The sequence below is a fragment of the Archocentrus centrarchus genome, chromosome 3 (genome assembly GCF_007364275.1).
Source record: "Archocentrus centrarchus isolate MPI-CPG fArcCen1 chromosome 3, fArcCen1, whole genome shotgun sequence".
NCBI classification, from domain to species: Eukaryota; Metazoa; Chordata; class Actinopteri; order Cichliformes; family Cichlidae; genus Archocentrus; species Archocentrus centrarchus.
Genome location: NC_044348.1, coordinates 31,058,373 through 31,077,487, shown reverse-complemented (window position 1 = coordinate 31,077,487; position 19,115 = coordinate 31,058,373). Strand labels below are relative to the sequence as shown.

General features: G+C 39.4%; 1 protein-coding gene across 1 annotated transcript in view; it reads right to left on the bottom strand.

Moving 5' to 3' along the window:
- Window positions 1-19,115, bottom strand: part of ntrk3b (neurotrophic tyrosine kinase, receptor, type 3b) — a 230,823-nt gene that overhangs the window by 177,100 nt on the left and 34,608 nt on the right. The window contains exons 2-3 of the mRNA XM_030726087.1: window positions 14,655-14,729; window positions 9,764-9,835 (exon numbers count right to left, since the gene is read on the bottom strand). Coding sequence (XP_030581947.1) covers window positions 9,764-9,835; window positions 14,655-14,729 — 147 coding nt within the window. The remainder of the gene's footprint in view (window positions 1-9,763; window positions 9,836-14,654; window positions 14,730-19,115) is intronic.

Below are 19,115 nucleotides of genomic sequence, written 5' to 3'. Positions count from 1 at the left end.
AAATTTGCAGATCATTCAAGTGGATGGGATATTATCTAAATTGTAAAGTAGTATTTAGTTTTTATTTTTCTCACTGAAAGCACATCAATGTCCATTTTATCACCATAAAAATAACAAGACGTAAAGGACGTCTCTCTCAAAACGAGGCATATAAAATGTGTTTGTGCTTTTATCTTTAGCTGGCTAAAGATAAAAGCACAAACATACAAAAATGTTTCACACACCAACTGAGTAGCCTAGCTTACATCAGATCTTAAATCACTGCATTGGGTTCTTGTGTGTCAAAAGACGGAATATAAAACCCTACTACTTCTTTATAAAGGACTAAACAGTCTGGGGTGCAACTATGTTTCTGATCTACTTTTTGAAGCATCCGGACCCCTCAGGTTATCTGGAACAGATTTAGTTAGTGTTCCTGGGATCAAAACTGAGCTAAGCTGTGAAACAAGCTTCCTGAATCCTGCTGCCTGATAAAACTCGAGCTGGCAGTTTTATCAGTATATATATATATATATATATATATATATATATATATATATATATATATATATATATATATATATATATATATATATATATATATATATATATATATATATATATATATATGCACTTCACAATGCTATAAGAAGAAATTGGCGCCTGAGACAAAAACTTTTGAGCAGGGAATTTTTTGAAAACTGCATTTACACTCTATTATATATATAAATATTTTTCTCCTTTCACCTCCTTTCAATTTATCTTTGAATCTGCCACACAAGTAAGCCATTTGATAATATCAGTGAGCTGCATATTTCAAGAGCACAGTTTTCTCCTACTGTATCAGTAAAGCTTTTTAAATACGTGTGCACTAAAGGAAAAAGGAAAGAAAGGAACCATACTGCTTGTGTTTCATCAAAAACAGCTGCATTAGTGACACAGAATACCTACTCTGTTATTAGTCAAATTATTATTTGTCTAAAACTGATGCAGGCCACAGCAGCAATCACAATAAAGTAATAACCAGTATATCAAATCCAAATAAACCCAAGACTATTATTATCTTCTTATATTGTTTAACTGTATGTGCTGAAGTACATGTCACACTGCAAAACATCTACTGCAACAACAGTGGACGTTTTAGCTGTGTCATCCATGAAAACAAAAGAAATACAAGCATGTATTCTTCATTAGCCTAATGACTAAGGCGTCACTCACACAGGCCTACATGTAGAGACCAGTCCTCCACTCCTCTGCAATCTCCAGTCATGTTCCCTTTTAAAATAAAAGTTGTGCCTTACACATTTTGCTCTAGTGATCAATGGCTATCAGGGGGCTCAGTGAACAGTCTCTAGGCCTGAGTGCTTGAGGCTTTAGCAATCGAGCTCACAGTTACTGCCAGCAACCTGCAGTATAGCATCTTTACCCCATAGCAACAAGTGGTTGACAGGTGGTTGCCAACCAGTCTGTAGGCCTGTGTGAACTCAGGATGCTGTATGCTGCAGTTATAATAAACAAAAAGATCTACATGGTATCCAGTGCTGTAGTTACATTGCATTGCTCTGAAATGCAGTAATGTAAACACATTTCTGTACAAAATTCAGTAATCCGTTAAAAAGTATGTTGTTACTTGAGTTACAAAGTTTCTTCAACTATCAGCACAAACTCCTATCTTGAGCAAATAATTAAGCAACTCAATTCATGTGTGATACATTACTTTTTTAGAGTAACGACCCAAGTTCTGTTGATACCATTATGCAGATACTATAGGTATACTTTTTTTTACTTTGTCTCTATGCATTTTTGATTTCCCGTGTAATTGTACAGCATTTAATGATACACATGAAAGCTTGGGTTAGTTTTTTGGTATCATTCATGGTGTGAAATGAAGCAGAAGATGAAGAAAGTCGGCTGTGATAATGTGAAATTGTGTTATTCATAAATCATTTCAAGATAACCAGCTGTAAAGACACACACACACAAAAAAACAAAAAAAATCATATGGGGTGTGTCAAATTAAGAGAGACTGCAAAGCAAATCATTTTCTTTTGTTAGATGTTGCTGCATGTTTGTCCACACATCAGTGAATGAAACTGAGCTAAGTCTGGCAACACACGTTCAGGGTCATCGGGGGAGCAGAGGCTGGACATGCATGAAATGAAATATGGAGTCAAGACATGACTGCTTGTTTACAAAGCTCAGAGTCTCAGCAGCCATTGATAACTGTTGACTTACTGGCACTGGAAATGGTCATTTTCTGCAATGACAGTGCAAAATGTTAAGGATTGTTCCTTTAATGTCCCTTTGTGGTACTTAAGAGGATTGAGGCTGTTTCATGAGTTTCTCCAGCCACAACAATTGGTGAAATGGGATTTGCTGCTGAGTCACTGGTGCCACTGAGACAAACACAGTAATATGTTTACTTGATGAGTTGTCTCTTTGAAGACAGATATCCCATAGAGATATTCTTAAACTGCTTCACTAGAGAAAAGTTTTTATGTTTATCTAAATAAAATAACTTAGCTGCAAACTTCCAATAATTTGCACAGTCAACAGATTTTCCTCAACCGACTGAGCTGTCTCCTCAAATCTGACACGGCCCTCCAGGGTGGTAAACTCACAGCCTTTAGAAATTAATTATGTAACTGTATACAACTTTAATATAGACAAATGAAAAACTTTAACATTTGCGCATGTTTTAGATTACATAAGTAAGGCATAGCACCTAATGGGAATGGAAGTAATATTGAATATAAACTATGGCCACGACTTATTAAGATGCACAGACATCATTATTACATTCAGTTACTTGTTTATTATTGGTCTTGCTTCTAAGTTCAACATCAGGACCCAGTAAATGGAATTAGATGAGCTGGTAAGAATATTATACTATCTTTGCAAACATAATCTGGCTAACAGGCTCATTTAAGGCCCATTTTTGAAGCAACCAACTGCTGACTGCAACTTCATTTCATGGGTGTGGCTTCAGTGCTTTAATCTAATTATCAACAAAGAAGCCAGAATTTTTTTTCAAAGTTTCTGATCATCTGTTTCTGTGTATTTGTACCCAGTGTTAATTTCGTTGACGAAATATTTTCGTCATAGTTTTCGCCAACGACCCTTTTTTTCATGACGATAACGAGACGATAACTAAATAAAAACTACCTAAAAGGATAAAAACGATGACGAAATTGACACTTTCATCAACGAATGAAAACTAGACGAAAATGCTTGGCGGGGACGAAATTTAATCAGAACTTATTTAATTTTATGAAAGGGTGGGACAAGTTAGGAAACCATCCAATCAAACGCACAGTTGCGCAAATTTGCTCTAAACCCAGGAAGACCAAACTAGCCTGTGATTGGTCGTTACTTCCATAGAACTAAGTTATGTAAACAATGTCAGCAGGGAGAAAGAGAAGAGCCGATGTATGGACACATTTGTCCTTTGACTGTGACAAACAAAACGATGTGTAAACCATGTGGGGCGACTATCTCGGGTAAAAACATGACAAATCTTAAATGACCTCTGCAGAGGTAAGCATTTTAAGTGTTTTTCCCAGTTTAGCGTTTGTGTTTAGAGAAAATCTCCACACCGCGGTGGATTAGCCTTTCCTAATCTTAGTCCTGAACACTGCCCTGTACCTTTCAGAGCGTCCTGCTGTAAAACACTGGTATTATCTCAGTAAGGTGGTGTTAATGATCAGGTGTGTGGGAAGCAGGTGAAACGTTAACGTTAATATTATTAATAAAATTCCATAACTTTTAATAAATGTTTAATTTTGTGCAAGTGTGTATAATGACTAATTCAAGGGAACTGAAGAAAAAGCATTTACATTTTACACCCTTTATATTTTAGTCGACTAAATTCTTACGATAAGTTCGTCGACTAAAACTAGACAAACTAAAACTATTCAGATGACTAAATTATGACTAAAACTAAATTACATTTTCGTCAAAAGACTATGAGTAAAACTAAATCAAATTTTGCTGTCAAAATTAACACTGTTTGTACCTTTATATTTCATATCGTTATGCTTTTGCTATATGACGGCAAGAATATTGACTGGCATTGAATTCAGCAGCATCTCAGTCTGAAGTGTTGCGGTTCTCTAAGGGAGTCACTGTGCAGGATCACAAAGTGAAAAGCGGCTAAAAAATATCCGGATCAGGTTGATGTGTGATTGGCCCAAATCTGCTTACCATAAAGGTTGTAAATGGGAAATCCAATAACACTGATTTGCATCATATTTGCTGTGCAGTATGAAATCTAACACTTGTTCATTACTAATTTTGGGTTGCCGATTTCAAAAATAATATCAATTTTGCTCTATCACATCATAATCCAGATGTTTTTTGCTGTGTCTGTGGATGCTTCATTATATCCAAACAACAACAAAACAGATCTTGTGAAAAAGGCATATTTTGCTCATCTTGGTATGAAAATGTGTGACCAAGGCAAGACATGAGCACCTCATTCAGTTTGCCGGGCATGTGTCAAAAACCTCTGAGCAAAGACCAAGGGAAAGAAAGAGCTTGGGTTTTAGCAATCCAATAGTACAGAGGGAGCCACAGAATAACTGCCATTAGCAATTAGCATCGTACCACATTCAGATGCAATACCATCTCCTATTTTTACTGGCTTAACTGATGAAAGAGAAAAGTCTGACCTCACTAACCACAGAAGCCTGTTTTAATATTTCTGAAAAAAATTTTGTGTCTTGGGTTCAAACAATATGTAAGCCACATCTTACAAAGGAATGGTAGGTGCCTTTAAATACACCCACTAGAAGGAACAGGAGGGCCTCTGTATCTCTGGGAGTGGCTACAACTTACAGTCATTTAATTCGCTGGTAACATTCAAAGCTGACTGAGGATGAAGCAATGGGGTGATGTGTGACTTTTCGAGCACAAAGACCACAGACTGGAAACACATACAGTGCTTAACAAATTTATTAGACCACCACCCAGTGTAAGGCTTATGCCACAGCTGCCCTAAATTAACAGTATTGGTAATGACGAAAATCTGGAATGCGTAATCTACCAGTGTGAGAAATCAAAATATTTTTAAATCCAAAAAATATAATTACCATCATCCATTAATTTCCAAATGTATTGGTTTACAAAAAAAGCATTAAAATAGTAAAGCACATTATTATTATTTTCTTTATTATGATGTCACATTACAGCCATTTACTTGCATTTCTGGCTCAAATTTGGGTGTGAAAACACAAGTTCAGTTTGTTATTTGCTTAAATAACATAACTTTTAGTTTCTGAGAATACTAAAATATTTGTGTTTTCTTGCTTTTAAGACAGGTGATCTAATAAATTGGTGACGCACTGTAAGTGTAGATAATACATTGATGAAATATTTTGTATCTCATCACCACCCACCCATGCTGTATAATTTTGAGGTCACATCAGTTTACTTCTGTTCTGTTTTTTGGGTTTTTTTTTTTTTACTGTGACACTAATTGTACACTTTCCCAGCATCAGCTAGATGTTTAAAATGTAAATGTTATGACAGTTTGTTGATTTCATGTTTGTGTCTTGCAAGCACATTAATTCAAAGTGCTGCACAAATATTTGTTCATGTTACACGCATTTAATGCTGAAGAGTTAATCACATTCTGGAGCCCTGCACAGTTCATGTTTACCTACATGTCACTCAGCTGAAGCGCTCGTCTTAGAAGAAAATTAAGGATTGTGTGTCTTGCCCAAGGACACATCAGCAGACTGCAGGGCTTCTGAAAGTATTGGTTGCTCAGGGATGAAATCTCTCAGACCTCTGCTATGAATTGCAACATCCCACTAATGAGAATAAAGCACTCTCAGAAGATATGGAATATTGTAATTAGGTTTATTTTGGGCTCACATGAAATATAGAGGGCCCACAGAGGTCATCTCATAATGACAACACTGATGCTTTGACAAGAGCTGTTAGGAAAATAAACAATGCTACAGGAAAGGATATTAAATATAGCTGAATTCATTTCTACTGAAAGAGGTCAGCACGGTTCAGACTAGCGTGGTTTAAAGCTGCGTTATACTTTTAGAGCTTGTTATGAAGATCGCTGTTGCTGTGGGGCGCGTTTTTGGACTTTGATTGTAATTGAACTTTAGTGGAGAACGAGATTGTATAAAAAAACATAGATGTAGCAACTGTGATATCACCCATTAGTTTGTGAAGTCTCCGTTTTTAAGCCCCAACTTGACATTTTGGCAGTCGCCGTGTTTTTGATTTGCTTGCACGTTAGTGCAGTCAACCATAGCAGCCACGTCCTAAAGTACACCCTGTCGCCCATTTTACTCTAGATGTTAAAAACAGGACATCATTGTTATTAAATAATCGGTTAAGTTAGCGTTTAAGACAAACTTGCCAGAAAATGTGTTTATTGAGGTCATAAATCAAAGGAGTACAAGGATCATTTTAATATAGACTTCTGTACAAACAGACATTTTGCAGCCACAAGTGTCACCCCTTTATAGCCATCAGAGAAAATATAGGTTTAAGGCACTGCAAGCAATATCTATATTTAATATACAGTCCATATGCACAAAACTGTACATAGTGTATAGAGTAACAATAAGTTAGATGTAGGTTATATCAATCAATGGCTATATATAACTATATCTCATTGTATTACATGTGGCCCAGGAAATTAGTGTCCACACAGGACACAATAACGGGGGTTCTTGCAGCGCTTAAATGGCACACAAATATACAAAGGGTAAAAACAAACAAACAGAAAAAATATGGCAGTGGGTCTGGCTAATCACAGAAACAAACAGAGGAACAAATTAATGTCAAGCCAAAACCACCAAACAACAATAAAACGCCTACAGGCACGTGCTCAGCAGCACACCTAGCCTCTTGCTACAGGTGAGGACATGTCTCAGCTGTCACTCACACCAACAGCAACAAACAAACTCTCTCGTCTCATAACTACGTATTGACGCAAGTATATTTTAACACATTACCGGCATATTTAAGAAGCAGTTTCACATCACCGTTCTCCATGCTTGGTGCGGACCGAGCTCAGCCCCGGTGTAAAAACAAACATGACATGAACCAAAGACCAAAACGCACTTGGCAACATCTTGACGGGGTAACCACTGTTCTTTGTGACGCTGTCACCTTGTGATGGAAATTTGTAACATTAAGTGAGCCTCTGCTGGTACATTTGCGATGTACCTTACAACCACAAATAACAAATGTCACATTCAAAAGAAACTGACAAAAAACATGTTTACTGGCATCCCAAGAGAAAAGGCCCAGGTGGAAAACTCCATTATGACATTAAGTTATAGGTTATAACCACCCAGCGACATACAAAATTACAGGTATGCAAAACATGAATCTACCTCCATTTACAGACTGCAGCCTTATACTACAGGTCAGGCCTGATAATAACAAAGCTGTTTTAAATGTGTTTGTATATTTCAGGGTTTTCCATTCTGGTACCACCCCTATGACTCTGCCAGTTACTGACCAGGACTGCTGACTTTGGAACTGGACACGTATTGTTACTTCATAAACAATGTCGAGTTCCTGATTTTCCTCCGTGTCGTGTCATGCTAGTGGCTAACTTTCCTGGTTTAAAAAAAAAGGCTGACGGTAGATTTGATTAGCTGGAGGAAGGTGACCAATCAGAGCAGACCGGGCTTATTCACATTCCTTGTCTTTGGGAGAAAGCTGTAGAACCCGGAGAGAACCCACGCAGGTGCAGGGAGAATCTGCAAACCCCACACTGAAGGACCCCAGCCAGCAGGTTTGAACCAGGAACCATCCTGCTGTGAGGCAAAGGTGCTAAACCACTGCGCGCCGTGTCATTTTTGTTGTATATTGTTTGGGTAAAAAAAAAAAAAGAAAGCACGATCCCACCTCTTTGTATTCAGAGGCCATGCGCTTGTCTCCACGAAGCCATATTGTAATACATGCAAAATAATGCACGGTACATGTCTTCAAAAACAGAGAAGAAGAATACTGATTGAAGAGAGAACATAACTGGGGTGGGTGTTAATTACAGTCATCACATTTATGGCGCATGGGATTAATGATATCTTCACTGTGACTAATTGAGCCTGTTTTGGCCTGAACATGCGACGAAGACAATAGCTTCGATTCTTCTCACAAAGGAGCAACCAGTTGAGCGTCTGATGGCTCGGGCTTTCAGCAGACCTGTCTGACACAGACATCAATGAGGTCGGCCTTCTGAGGCTAAACACGGGCATAATAATTAATCTTCTTTGACATCATCATCCTCAGAGTCACCTAGCAACTGTCCACTTGCATTAACAAGAGCACAATAGAGGCCTGTCATGGACTGCCTGAAGTGGGGGTGTTCGGTGGTTACGATGCAAATGCCTGCATGCAGGAACAGTAAAAAAAAAAAACAAAAAAAAAAATGTACAGGAAGCGGAAAATAACACGACCAACCTTTTCTGCCTTTGGAGCGGCATTTAACAGCCTGAAAACTGAAGAGACTTTCAAAATATATGTGGGACAATCTTTTTAAAGATACACATTAATTAACACATCCCTGGTAAGATTTTGATTTTAGCTGAAATTGTTTGCATCCTAATTATCACTGCGGCTCTGAACCTCACACTCATTTAAATCGCACCGCAGGTGAGAATAAAAGAGGAAAAAAAAAAAATGCATGAATATTCATTCACCTGTTCTTCACTTATGTGCTACACACCTCTCCTATCTTTTTTTAGTCCTTTACCACTGCACAGCAATTATTTTTAGTGAGCGAAATGGAGGAAGAGGTGAGAAGGTTACAATCATTTATTTGTTCTCGTGTAAGCAAATCCATCTTCTCGAAAGAAAATTAAAGCAAAGGCAGGATTTAAATAACTTTCAGTAAATGTTGACGGGCTTGATTTAGCCGGCCAATCACCTAACTAGATAGAGACCAGCGATGCCAACTTTTCTTTAACAGAGCTGCACAGGAAACACAAAAAAACACCCAGGAACTCTCACACACACACACACACACACACACACACACACACACACACACACACACACACACACACACACACACACACAGATGCCAAAAAGTCAGCTTGTATGACAGCACAGTCCAGCTAGCATTTTCCGCCTCAGTAACAGGAATGATTAAGTTCTCAAATGAAAAATGCAGCATTTTTAGTTTCTATATTATGAACTGCTACTTGCTGTCGATTCTCTCTCTTTCTCCCACACACACAGATTTAAGCCTAACAGCAGTCATCTGCAGCAGAAAAGAGAGACCAAGCTGCCTATCAGTCGATGACTGGAAATTGCAAATGGCAGCGTGTTCAGGTAAAATACTGTGAGTGAGTTCCTCAACGTGTTTACTCCTGGAAAATTGGGGAATAACAGGCTGTCATATGGTGACACATCAGCCTTTGTTAAAGAAATTACTTTGCTCTTCGCTCAGCTCTCTGATGCTCGGCCTCCTGGACAAATTGTCCATTTGGCGAGCGCGCACTAAATGGAACTGCGTCTTCGGCATGCTGCTCTACCGAAGCACAAAGAAACCGGGGCAGATAGGAATCCAATTATCCAAAGCAAATAATGGATGTCTCATTTAAGATGTGCAGCAGTTGCGACAGTAATGGCAGTGCCACAATTTTCCCGAAGCCAGCCTCTATCAACTGCATCATCTTCTGTTCAGCACTAAGTCATCTACAGCCAAACAGCCCTACTACAAGCTGTCAAACGTCACATAACATAATAAATCTTTTCACGGCACGGGAAACATGGTCTCAAAGATGGAGTGTTTACTCACATGTAGCGTAGGTGTGGGTTCTGAGCAAACGCTCGAGCCTGGATCACCCTCAGGTTACAATTCATGATAGTTCTGAAATGAAAAGAGATCAAATACAGATCAAACTGTGTGGAAACCAGCAAAACAAAGACATTTGTTTTTTTCCTAGTGCACTCACATGCAACTGCATGTATTCCATTTCAAGTCATTTTGCATATTTTTTTTTTGCCACAGTAGTGCACCGTAACAAGAAGGGTTCTATCTTTTCTAGTTTTTCTTATTTAAACATTTATCTGTACTTTGGCACATCCCACAGAGCAGACAGCCAAATGAAAATTCACTTCGGTGCACCATTCGATTTGTGAACTTGTGTCTGTACTGTGAAATGACTGAAACCTCTGGTTAGAACGTGCATCCTCTCTTTGTGTTAACCGTCAAATTAAACTAATGCTCATTTTGCCGGAGACCCAGCGGATTCTGCGCAATGACTCCAAGAATTCCCAGCGCCCCAGTTTGGAAACTACCGTTCTGGGCTACAATGGTAATGACTTCTAATCTTGTAATCACAGATGTCTTTTTCTAAAGACGTCATTGACATCTTCAGTGAGCGCCTCATAACGCAGTGTGCTGATTACACCCAGCTGTTGGTGCCAATTACCTTCTACAAGCTCGATCATACCTCAGTGGTGTTTGGCTGGGATGTGGTGATTCATTGCCCACAAGTTCCCAAAGTGGGGCTCTGGCACCTCTGGAGGTCCTTCATAGAGTTTGGGGGATTCCTTACAAATTGGTTCCCCCGCAAAAATGAACAATAGTATATCTACTTCCACTTTTACATCCTTTAAATTAGCCCAACAATATATTCAGAAGACTGTGCTGCTTTTATTGTTGTCCTCCCAGCAGTAATGACTAGAGTAATGGCATTTATACTAAGCACAATAATCTCCTTAAACAGCAGTGATTTAAATGGAGACACAGGTGAATGGGGTAAACATTTACCTAATGGGTATCACCAGGAAAGCTCCCCAGCTGATTACTTACATGAATATGTTTTGCATTGCATTTTTTTTTTCTCTGAATGTTTATGTTTAAATATGCAAATAAAATGGAAACACGCCAATTGGAGTTTTTTTTGACGACATATTTGATTCAAGTGAATTCTGGATCTCACTCTGACAAGGCAGAAAAAGCACATTTTTCACTAAGCATTCAGAAATAAAATGTGCTATAAAACTGGATCCTATATGAAAAACACTCCTCTGCATTGGGGTGGCTGTAGCTCAGGAGGCAGAGCAGGTCACCTACTGATCGGAAAGTCGACGGTTCGATTCCTGGCTACTCCAGGCTGCATGCCAACGTATCCTTGGGCAAGATACTTAACCCCAAGTTGCTCTCTGAGGCATGCATTGTGAATGTGTGTGAATGTTAGATAATAAAAGCGCTTAGTTAATTATGGAAGTGCTTGTGTTAATGGGGTAAAGTGCTTTGAGTGCTCAAACAGAGTAGAAAAGCACTATATAAGAACTAGTTCATTTACCATTAACCTGCATAAACAGGAACACAGCTGGAAAGCCTGGTTTGTGTATGTGTCACTGAAGTGGAGATTTCCAGCTCAAAGTATGAGAAAAATAATTTGGAGAAACATAATCTAAAATTATTCGATATAAAATTTCACTTATTTTTAACAGAAAAACATCATTTTACAGTAAATCTTTTGCCACAGATATGGTAAATGGACTGGTACTCATACAGCACTTTTCTGCTCTCGCTGAGCACTCAAAGCACTTTTTACTACAAGCCGCATTCACCCATTCACTGCTTTATCCTATGCCTTTGAGTACTGAATGTGGAAGAAAATAGACCAAAATCTCAAAACTAACCAGTGTACAGGAAAGCATGTTTTTTTTGGCCTACAGCATCTCGCCTAAATGTTTGCTGGATTTGACGTTTTAAACAAGCTCTTAGAAACCACACTATGGTATAGGACGTTTCATTTATTATCTATTTTCTTAATTTTACCACTAAATTTGCTAACCCAAACCTAAAACTAAATGAAAGCACTGGACCGCCTACACATTACACATACAGGAGCTTCTCGGCCCTTTAAATCTATGCCATGAAGTTCCCTGCACACATTTTTTTTTTTTTTTTGCTGATGTTAATGCCGAAGCAGGTCTGCAGGTACTGAGTCACTGAGTGTTGGCGACTTCAGTACTCGTCAATCCTGCTGTGTAACTTTATGTGGTCTGCCACTTTGTGGCTGAGTTGGGTGGTTCTCATCACTGATTATCTAGGAAGGAGGAAATTTCACAAACTGACTTGTTGCAATGGTGGCATCTTTCATTCTTTCCCACATGCTTGTAAAGGCAGGCTGCATGACTAGGTGCTGGATTTTATACACCTGTAGCAGGAGGACACCTGAATTCAAAAATTAAGACGCATATTTACATTATGGGTGCTTTTCAACTAGCGTGAAAAAAATGTGACTCTTTGCATTTGCTTCCTTTGTTAGACATACTGCTCTGGTTTGAAACAATAAATAAAAGGCAAACTAGAAATCTACTGTAAGGTGTAGATGCCAAATTGTGGCAGATGCGAAGAAACAACTACTGTATATTTGCCACTCTGTGTTATTTAACACAGAGTGGTAAATGCAGGATACATTAAATCACTGCTGTTTTTGTTCCATTTCCCACACTGCAGAACAATCCGGAAGATACTAAAAGCTGAAAAGAAGTGTAAACAAAGGAAAGCATGGTTTATTTTTCAGATTATTATTGACAGTATCTTAACCAGCATCATGAGGTCAACACCTGAAATGATTTTCAAGACAAAAGTGAGTCTCGTTAAACGTTGGCTCGTGAAATTTCTTGCCTTCTTAATGCATTTGAGATCATCTGCTGTGGTGCACGGAGAGTGCGTTGGCACACAGCCAACAGCTGCATTCAGCCACTGGAGTAATTCACACTACGTCCAAGAACTGCCCAACTTAGTGACGGCAAACAGCCGCCCATTATAATGTAACGTCAATGTGCAAAAGTTCAAATACTTTCAAGAAAGTTTCTTGAAGCACAGACTCAAAACCTATGACAGGTTCACAGGATTCATCCATTCATTTTATAAACTGCTTATCCACCTTAGCGTTTGTTTGGGGGGGAGGGTTCGCCGTCACAGGGTGAGAGGTGGGATTAAATTCCACATCACTGCTTCAGGTAGCCGACACATCATCTGTTGGAAGGAGACTTTCATCAGTTTGTGGTCAAACTGCATGAGTCACTACTCATGTGGGACCATGTGGGATCTCTGCTTTGGTCTGATGAGCCCAAATTTAGGAGTTTCATGTCAAACCAGCAGGAAGCACAGATGAGGCTCTCCGAATGAAGAGCGTGCAGAAAACTTCTATGTGGACAAATGTAAAATATACATGTTTGCTGTGTTTACACTCATTTTCCTCAAAGTCAAAAACTTCAGCTTCTACTTTTTGCTCATCAGTGATTTGAGAGGGAGTGATGGTGGCATTCTGAACTGCACTGGAAGTAAAATTACATTATTTGAGCAACATTTAGGAAACTTAAATGCAATTGTTGTTGTGGAGAGCAAGACAGCAGAAAGACTGTGCTAAAAGCCACAATATTTTTCCTTTGTATATTTGTGGCACCTGTGAGATAAGCTCTATTTGTTCCTGAAGCACGGTTTCTTTGAAACATGTTGTGTATTTGTTTGATAGGGACGTTTTGTACAGTATGTGCAAAATGAATTGCATTGATTTGTTAATGCTGCCTTCGATGTGAAGACCACTTTGTGTTTGTTAGTGAATTGTCGGGCATCTATAAAATGTTTTGTTTGTTTTGGCAGGAAATTAGCTCCATGTATGAGAAGTACGTGCTAAAAGCTACAGCGAGTGCCGTTTTAGAAAATTATTGAATAATGAATGTCAAAGGCTTTATAAAGTAACCGAACACAGTCGATTGCATGACACTATTGTGTGTACAGTATATGCTACAGCAACAGCCAGTACAGCTACTTTATTCTACTCTGCAGCCACACTGTTAACAACCCCTTAAGGCAGCATCGCAACAGCCTTCCATGTGAAGACTCAACTCCAGGTGGGGAGGAGCCGGTGTCCCCAGACAAGGCAGCAGGACAGAAACGGTGGTAATGAGAAAAATGCTAATTTAGCCGTGGAGATATTGCACTTGGCCTCTCTGATGAGGGATCAAGGGGATCAGGGGAGAGGCCAGCTCTGACTTTGGAGGGCAAAGGAGAATGCGGTTCTCTGTGGAGTTGGGGGGAAAAAATGAAGAGGAAGAGGAGGCTGAGGAATGGAAGAGGTGAGAGAAATTAAAGGATGTGGCCTCATAGTGCATGGTTGCAAAGCAGGAAAAAGAGCGTAACATTGCTTTAATATGTGAAGAGAAGAGAATAAAAAAAAAAAAAGAATCACAATGCTACAGCAGGGACTCCTAATTCAATTTTCCCCGCTGCTTTTTAGCATTATTTGATCAGTGGCTAAGCAAAGCGAAGGGGATGTTCCACCAGCGTGTGACTGTCAAGAATTAAAAGCTTGTTTAAACATCAGCTTGTGTTAGGATCAGGAACACACCCCTCACTCACGCTTCTCTCTGCACAGCCCGACTAACGCTCTGTCTGCCCCCAGAGAAGTGTGTGACATTTAATCCAGATGCTGCAACTTGGGAATCTGAGGTGAATTACTGCACTCATCGCTAGGAGGAAACCACGGCCTCGCTGCGGTAGCAGGCAGGCAGGCGACCTGATGGAAAGCAGGGATTAACAGTGGTACAGTTTCTACTGTGCTTTTCCAGATCTGCAACACAGCGGGGCTGAAATACAATGAAGTGTCTCCCACCCCACCATCACAACCACCACCGCAGATAACAGCATCAACACTCACAGCCTCTGTAGTCCGGTGTAGAGCTCCATATCGACGTCTCTCAGAGTCTGCAATCCTGTCCAGTTCTCTATGTGTCTGTAAACAGTGAGAAAGAGAATAGTAAATGAGACATTCCTGTTCATCTGAGAAGAAAGGAAAAACAAACCAAGAGACATGACAGAAGAAAACTCTTTTTTTCTTTTTTTTTCTTTTTTTTTTAAAGTCCCAAGTTGCAAATTAACAGGCTGTGTGCTGTCAAAAGTTTTCTGAATCCATATTCATTTAAACTGCAATTATTGGAACAGTTCTGACAGAGCGCTCTCTGCTGCCCTCTGATAGATTTAATTGCCAGCAGGCAGCTTCTGAACCTTAATCTCTGTGAGGGGAAGTGTGAGGGGGGACACAGCAAATAAACACAGCAGATGACTTTACTTCTGCTAATACTATCACAGTCCCGGGGGGATGTCTATGTGGTGGGATAAAAGAAGTGGAGCTGGTGGCTTTGAATTAGCTTTAGGAAAAACAGCATTTATAAATGATTTGTTTGTTAGGGTTTCAATTGTGCTCGGGGAAATGAGGAGATGAAGAAGAGGACATGGCAAAGGTTTTATTGCTTTGTGCTGGAGTACGGAAAATAAGATTGGAAGCTCATGGGAACTTTGGTTAATGTCACAGATTTGAAATTTGACATTTAGGACAAAGAATTGGTAAACGATGACAGCGGGCCTGACCTATGTCCATGTACAGTTCAGACACAGAGGTGTGTTACAAAAAAAACAAACAAAAAACACCACCAGTCCATTAACATTCACACTGAAACACAAACCAATCATGCAGCCTAAGCCCAAGAGTTCTGTGATTAGATAGCAGCTTGTATTTTATGACAACAGCAGGAAAATAACATTCCTGCTATTGGTTTTTGGCAAAACCTGTGCTCCAGTGTATCTTGTGGGTCTTGTGCATCTGGTGAACAATAATGAAGCAGCATCTAAGACATTCTGTTTATCTGAGCCCAGTGCTCCAGGGTGCATCACCTGATTTTTGTGGTGGGGAGGATACAAATCTGCCAAACGCAACCAGCACTGATGCAACCCCACCGTGCATGACTTAATTGATGGCTAACTGGGTTGCCAGCTTTTTTTTTTTTTTTTTTTTTTTTTAAATGAAAGCTGCCAGATGGGAGCAGTAAGCAATGACAGTGTGAGTGACACTGTTGTGTGATATTTTTACAGTAAATGAGTTTTTATATTACAGACAGAATACTTTCTGATGGTAATGCAGACTTAATATTTTAGGAAATCTGAAATCAATCCAGTAAAGACATTGTAGCGCCAATAAAATATATTTTTTTATAAAATGGGTTACATTCAACTCGTAGTCACCTCTACTTCACTCCACAAGGTGGTAATTATAAGGTGCTCCTAACCACTAAAAGCAGAACTTCTACACTGTAGCAGTTTAGCAACAACCTCGAGAAACGTCTGGGCTAAGCTGCGCAGGGGTCTTGCAGTGGTCAAAAGTATGGTAATACTAATATGTTTGCATTAATTATTTGATGCACACTGAAAAAAAAAAAAAAAAAGAATTTCCCTCCATTGCTGGAAGCTATAAAAGCAGTTTTAAAACAGTAAAAACTTACCGAATCACTTTTTCTATCATCAGATTGTAGCCATTTATTACTACACAGTTGGGGTCTCCAGAATAATTTAATTCAGTTGAATTAATGCACATTTTCTTTGTCCAAACACCTAAATGGGAGCCACTTTCTCTTTAATACCCCACCAGCAATAATAGCTAGCAAGCTAACTACTATTAATAAGCTAACAAACATATGGATACATTTGTTTTACAAACTGTGACGTTGTCGAATGCTGTGTTTCATTCTGCTCTTGCATCCACACAGATCGTTGTGTTATACTAATCAGATAAATACCAAAAAGGCATCGGAGCGCCTTAGTGTGTGTGTGTGAGCGCTGAAATTACTGAAGAATGAAGAGAACAATGGTTAATTTCTGCATAATTGCAGGGCTAATTAATTATTCTTTTCCAGCATCTGGCCAGAATATGCATCTACAGTTGGATTTCAATCTGTCTCGAAAGCTTAAATCATTACATTTAAAACATCAGAGAGAATAAGTTCAGCGTAAACGGGAAACCAAAATGCCGTTCATAAAGAAAGCAGAAAACATTAAGAGTCTGATGGGATTAGAGTGCAGCAGAGGGTGCTGACAGACACAGCCAGTACTCATGGTGTTATGCAGGCCTACTCATACTATACACAGTCACTTATTCACAGATACTATCACATAGGCATTCATAATATAACTGTCAAGGCACTAAACGCTGACCACTGTGAGTGTAAATGTGACAGCAATGCTGAAATGTGTGGCAGCTGTGACTGCTTTACGCCGGTAGAGTCACGCTGCTGATGTGCAGATTAGCGCTGAACCGGGGGCAGCTGATTCTAAAGGCAGAGAGAGCTGACTCATTAATGTGACCTGCAAGCAGAAGAGATGGATTTCCCTCTCGAGGCTTTGCTTGGTCGCAGTACCGCTGTGTTACCCCAGACACAGAGAGCAGGTTTGGAGGAAGGTGAGTGCAAACGATGGGCTCTCGGGTGACACGAGGCCGGGTCTTCTCCAAAGGGTCAGTCTGAGTTTTTTTGTTTTTTTTTAAAAAACCTGAATGTTGTCCCAGCATCATTTTACCAGCTTAGGAATAATCTGCTGCGATGTGAGGACTGTTAAACATTCTCAGTCTTTCAGTGCTCCCACATATGTGCTCTCATTGAGGTTGGGGTCCGGTCAGTTGGTCCTGCTTAAATTGCCACTTCTCCTTGGTCAGAGTGGAGCTGCTTCAGTGCAGGTGTCAAACTGGGATCGTTTGGTAAATAGGACATTTCTGCAGTTACACTGTGAAATGCTGGCATATTTTAGCAGTTTCCCCTCCTGAGAAGTGTTTCGGAGATGCTGCTATTCTGGCAGGTTTTTAAGAAATTATGTATCTGTGGTGATGAAGTTGCTTTTCTTGCCTCAGTGAACAAAGCCTGATGAATTCAGTTTATCAGAGAAAAGCTTCAGGCCAACAATAATTTGACAGTAATCAATCTGAATAATTTTACAAAAGCTTAACTCCTGAAACTTTCAATTAGTTCTGATGCCATGTTCTCCATCCCACTGGTCTCTACAACCTCGGGGCACATCCATCCATATTTATGACAAAACAATGACTGTAAGATGATTTACACAGATGAGCAGAGCGAGCCTCTGATGATCACCTGAATGTCATCTGAATGCTACTTCAGAGGAAAATATGGACTCTTGTATAAATGAGTTAATATGGTGAGTTTTTAGTCCAGTTTTTAACTATTTCTATGTCATTAAACTCTTCGATAATTCCCAGGATTACATTTAAATTTAATGGATTTTTGACGAGGGTCAAGAATCTCAGTGTATATGAAAGAAACTAACAAACAGTTAAATATTATATTGCAGCCATCGCTCTGTATCAACAGCTGCAGACGTTCAGTAAAGAGTTCTCAGTTTATCAAAGTTCAGCCAATTAAACACATTAAAGTAAAAAGAAACTTTTTTTTGTAATAAACCAAGTCAATTAGCATCTACAGTTCTGTTATTAAAAACACCAACGCCTACTGATTAGTGAATTAGCTTTAAACACACAACAGCCAAAATGAATCAAGATGAATGGAAGATTGCAAAAATGTTCAGGCAAAGCTTAAGACCCATAATCATTATTTTACACAAAATCAAAATGAGCATTAAGAGTGGAAATGTGCCGAGGTCCTTAACAGCACACTGAAACAGGCTGACACTACAAATCACTGTAGGCTGCATCAAAGGGAAGCGATTTCAGAAGTATTGTGCAGTAAAATACTGATGTCATATTTTTATGTGGACTGAAAGCATAATTCATGCGACATAAAATGTTTTTATTTGTGTTTTGCGATATAATTGGGACCATTCACATTCTCATCAAGCGGCTGTCATCAAACAGCACGGACGACACAGGCGGCACCGCCCCGCGGACCCGAGCACGTCGTCTGTGCTCAGAACCCCTGATTGTCCGCAGCACGCCGGATGCGTGTTTGGATCAGGCCGCTGTGGAACGATGGATATGATGTCCTGTTATTCACAGACGCTCCAATTATGGTCAAAGAAAATGGCGCAAAAGTAAAAGTAGCATAATTCAGAAAGTGATGGAGATGCTGACGTTTTGCATTTTAGTCATTCAAGTAGACACAGTCATCCTGACACAGAGCGTCCCATCATTTAAAATTTCTACTCTGTCACAATGAATATTCTACAGAAGCAAGGAGACCTGAGCAAAGGGAAGCTTCTTCTTGACAGTGTGATTAAAATTAAAGCCCGTCTCTTATTTCTGTCTCTTTTATCTGTTCTTAAATTATTTGTTCTCCGTAAAATGTTTTATCCTGTTTTGTTAAAGTGCCTTATAAATAAACTG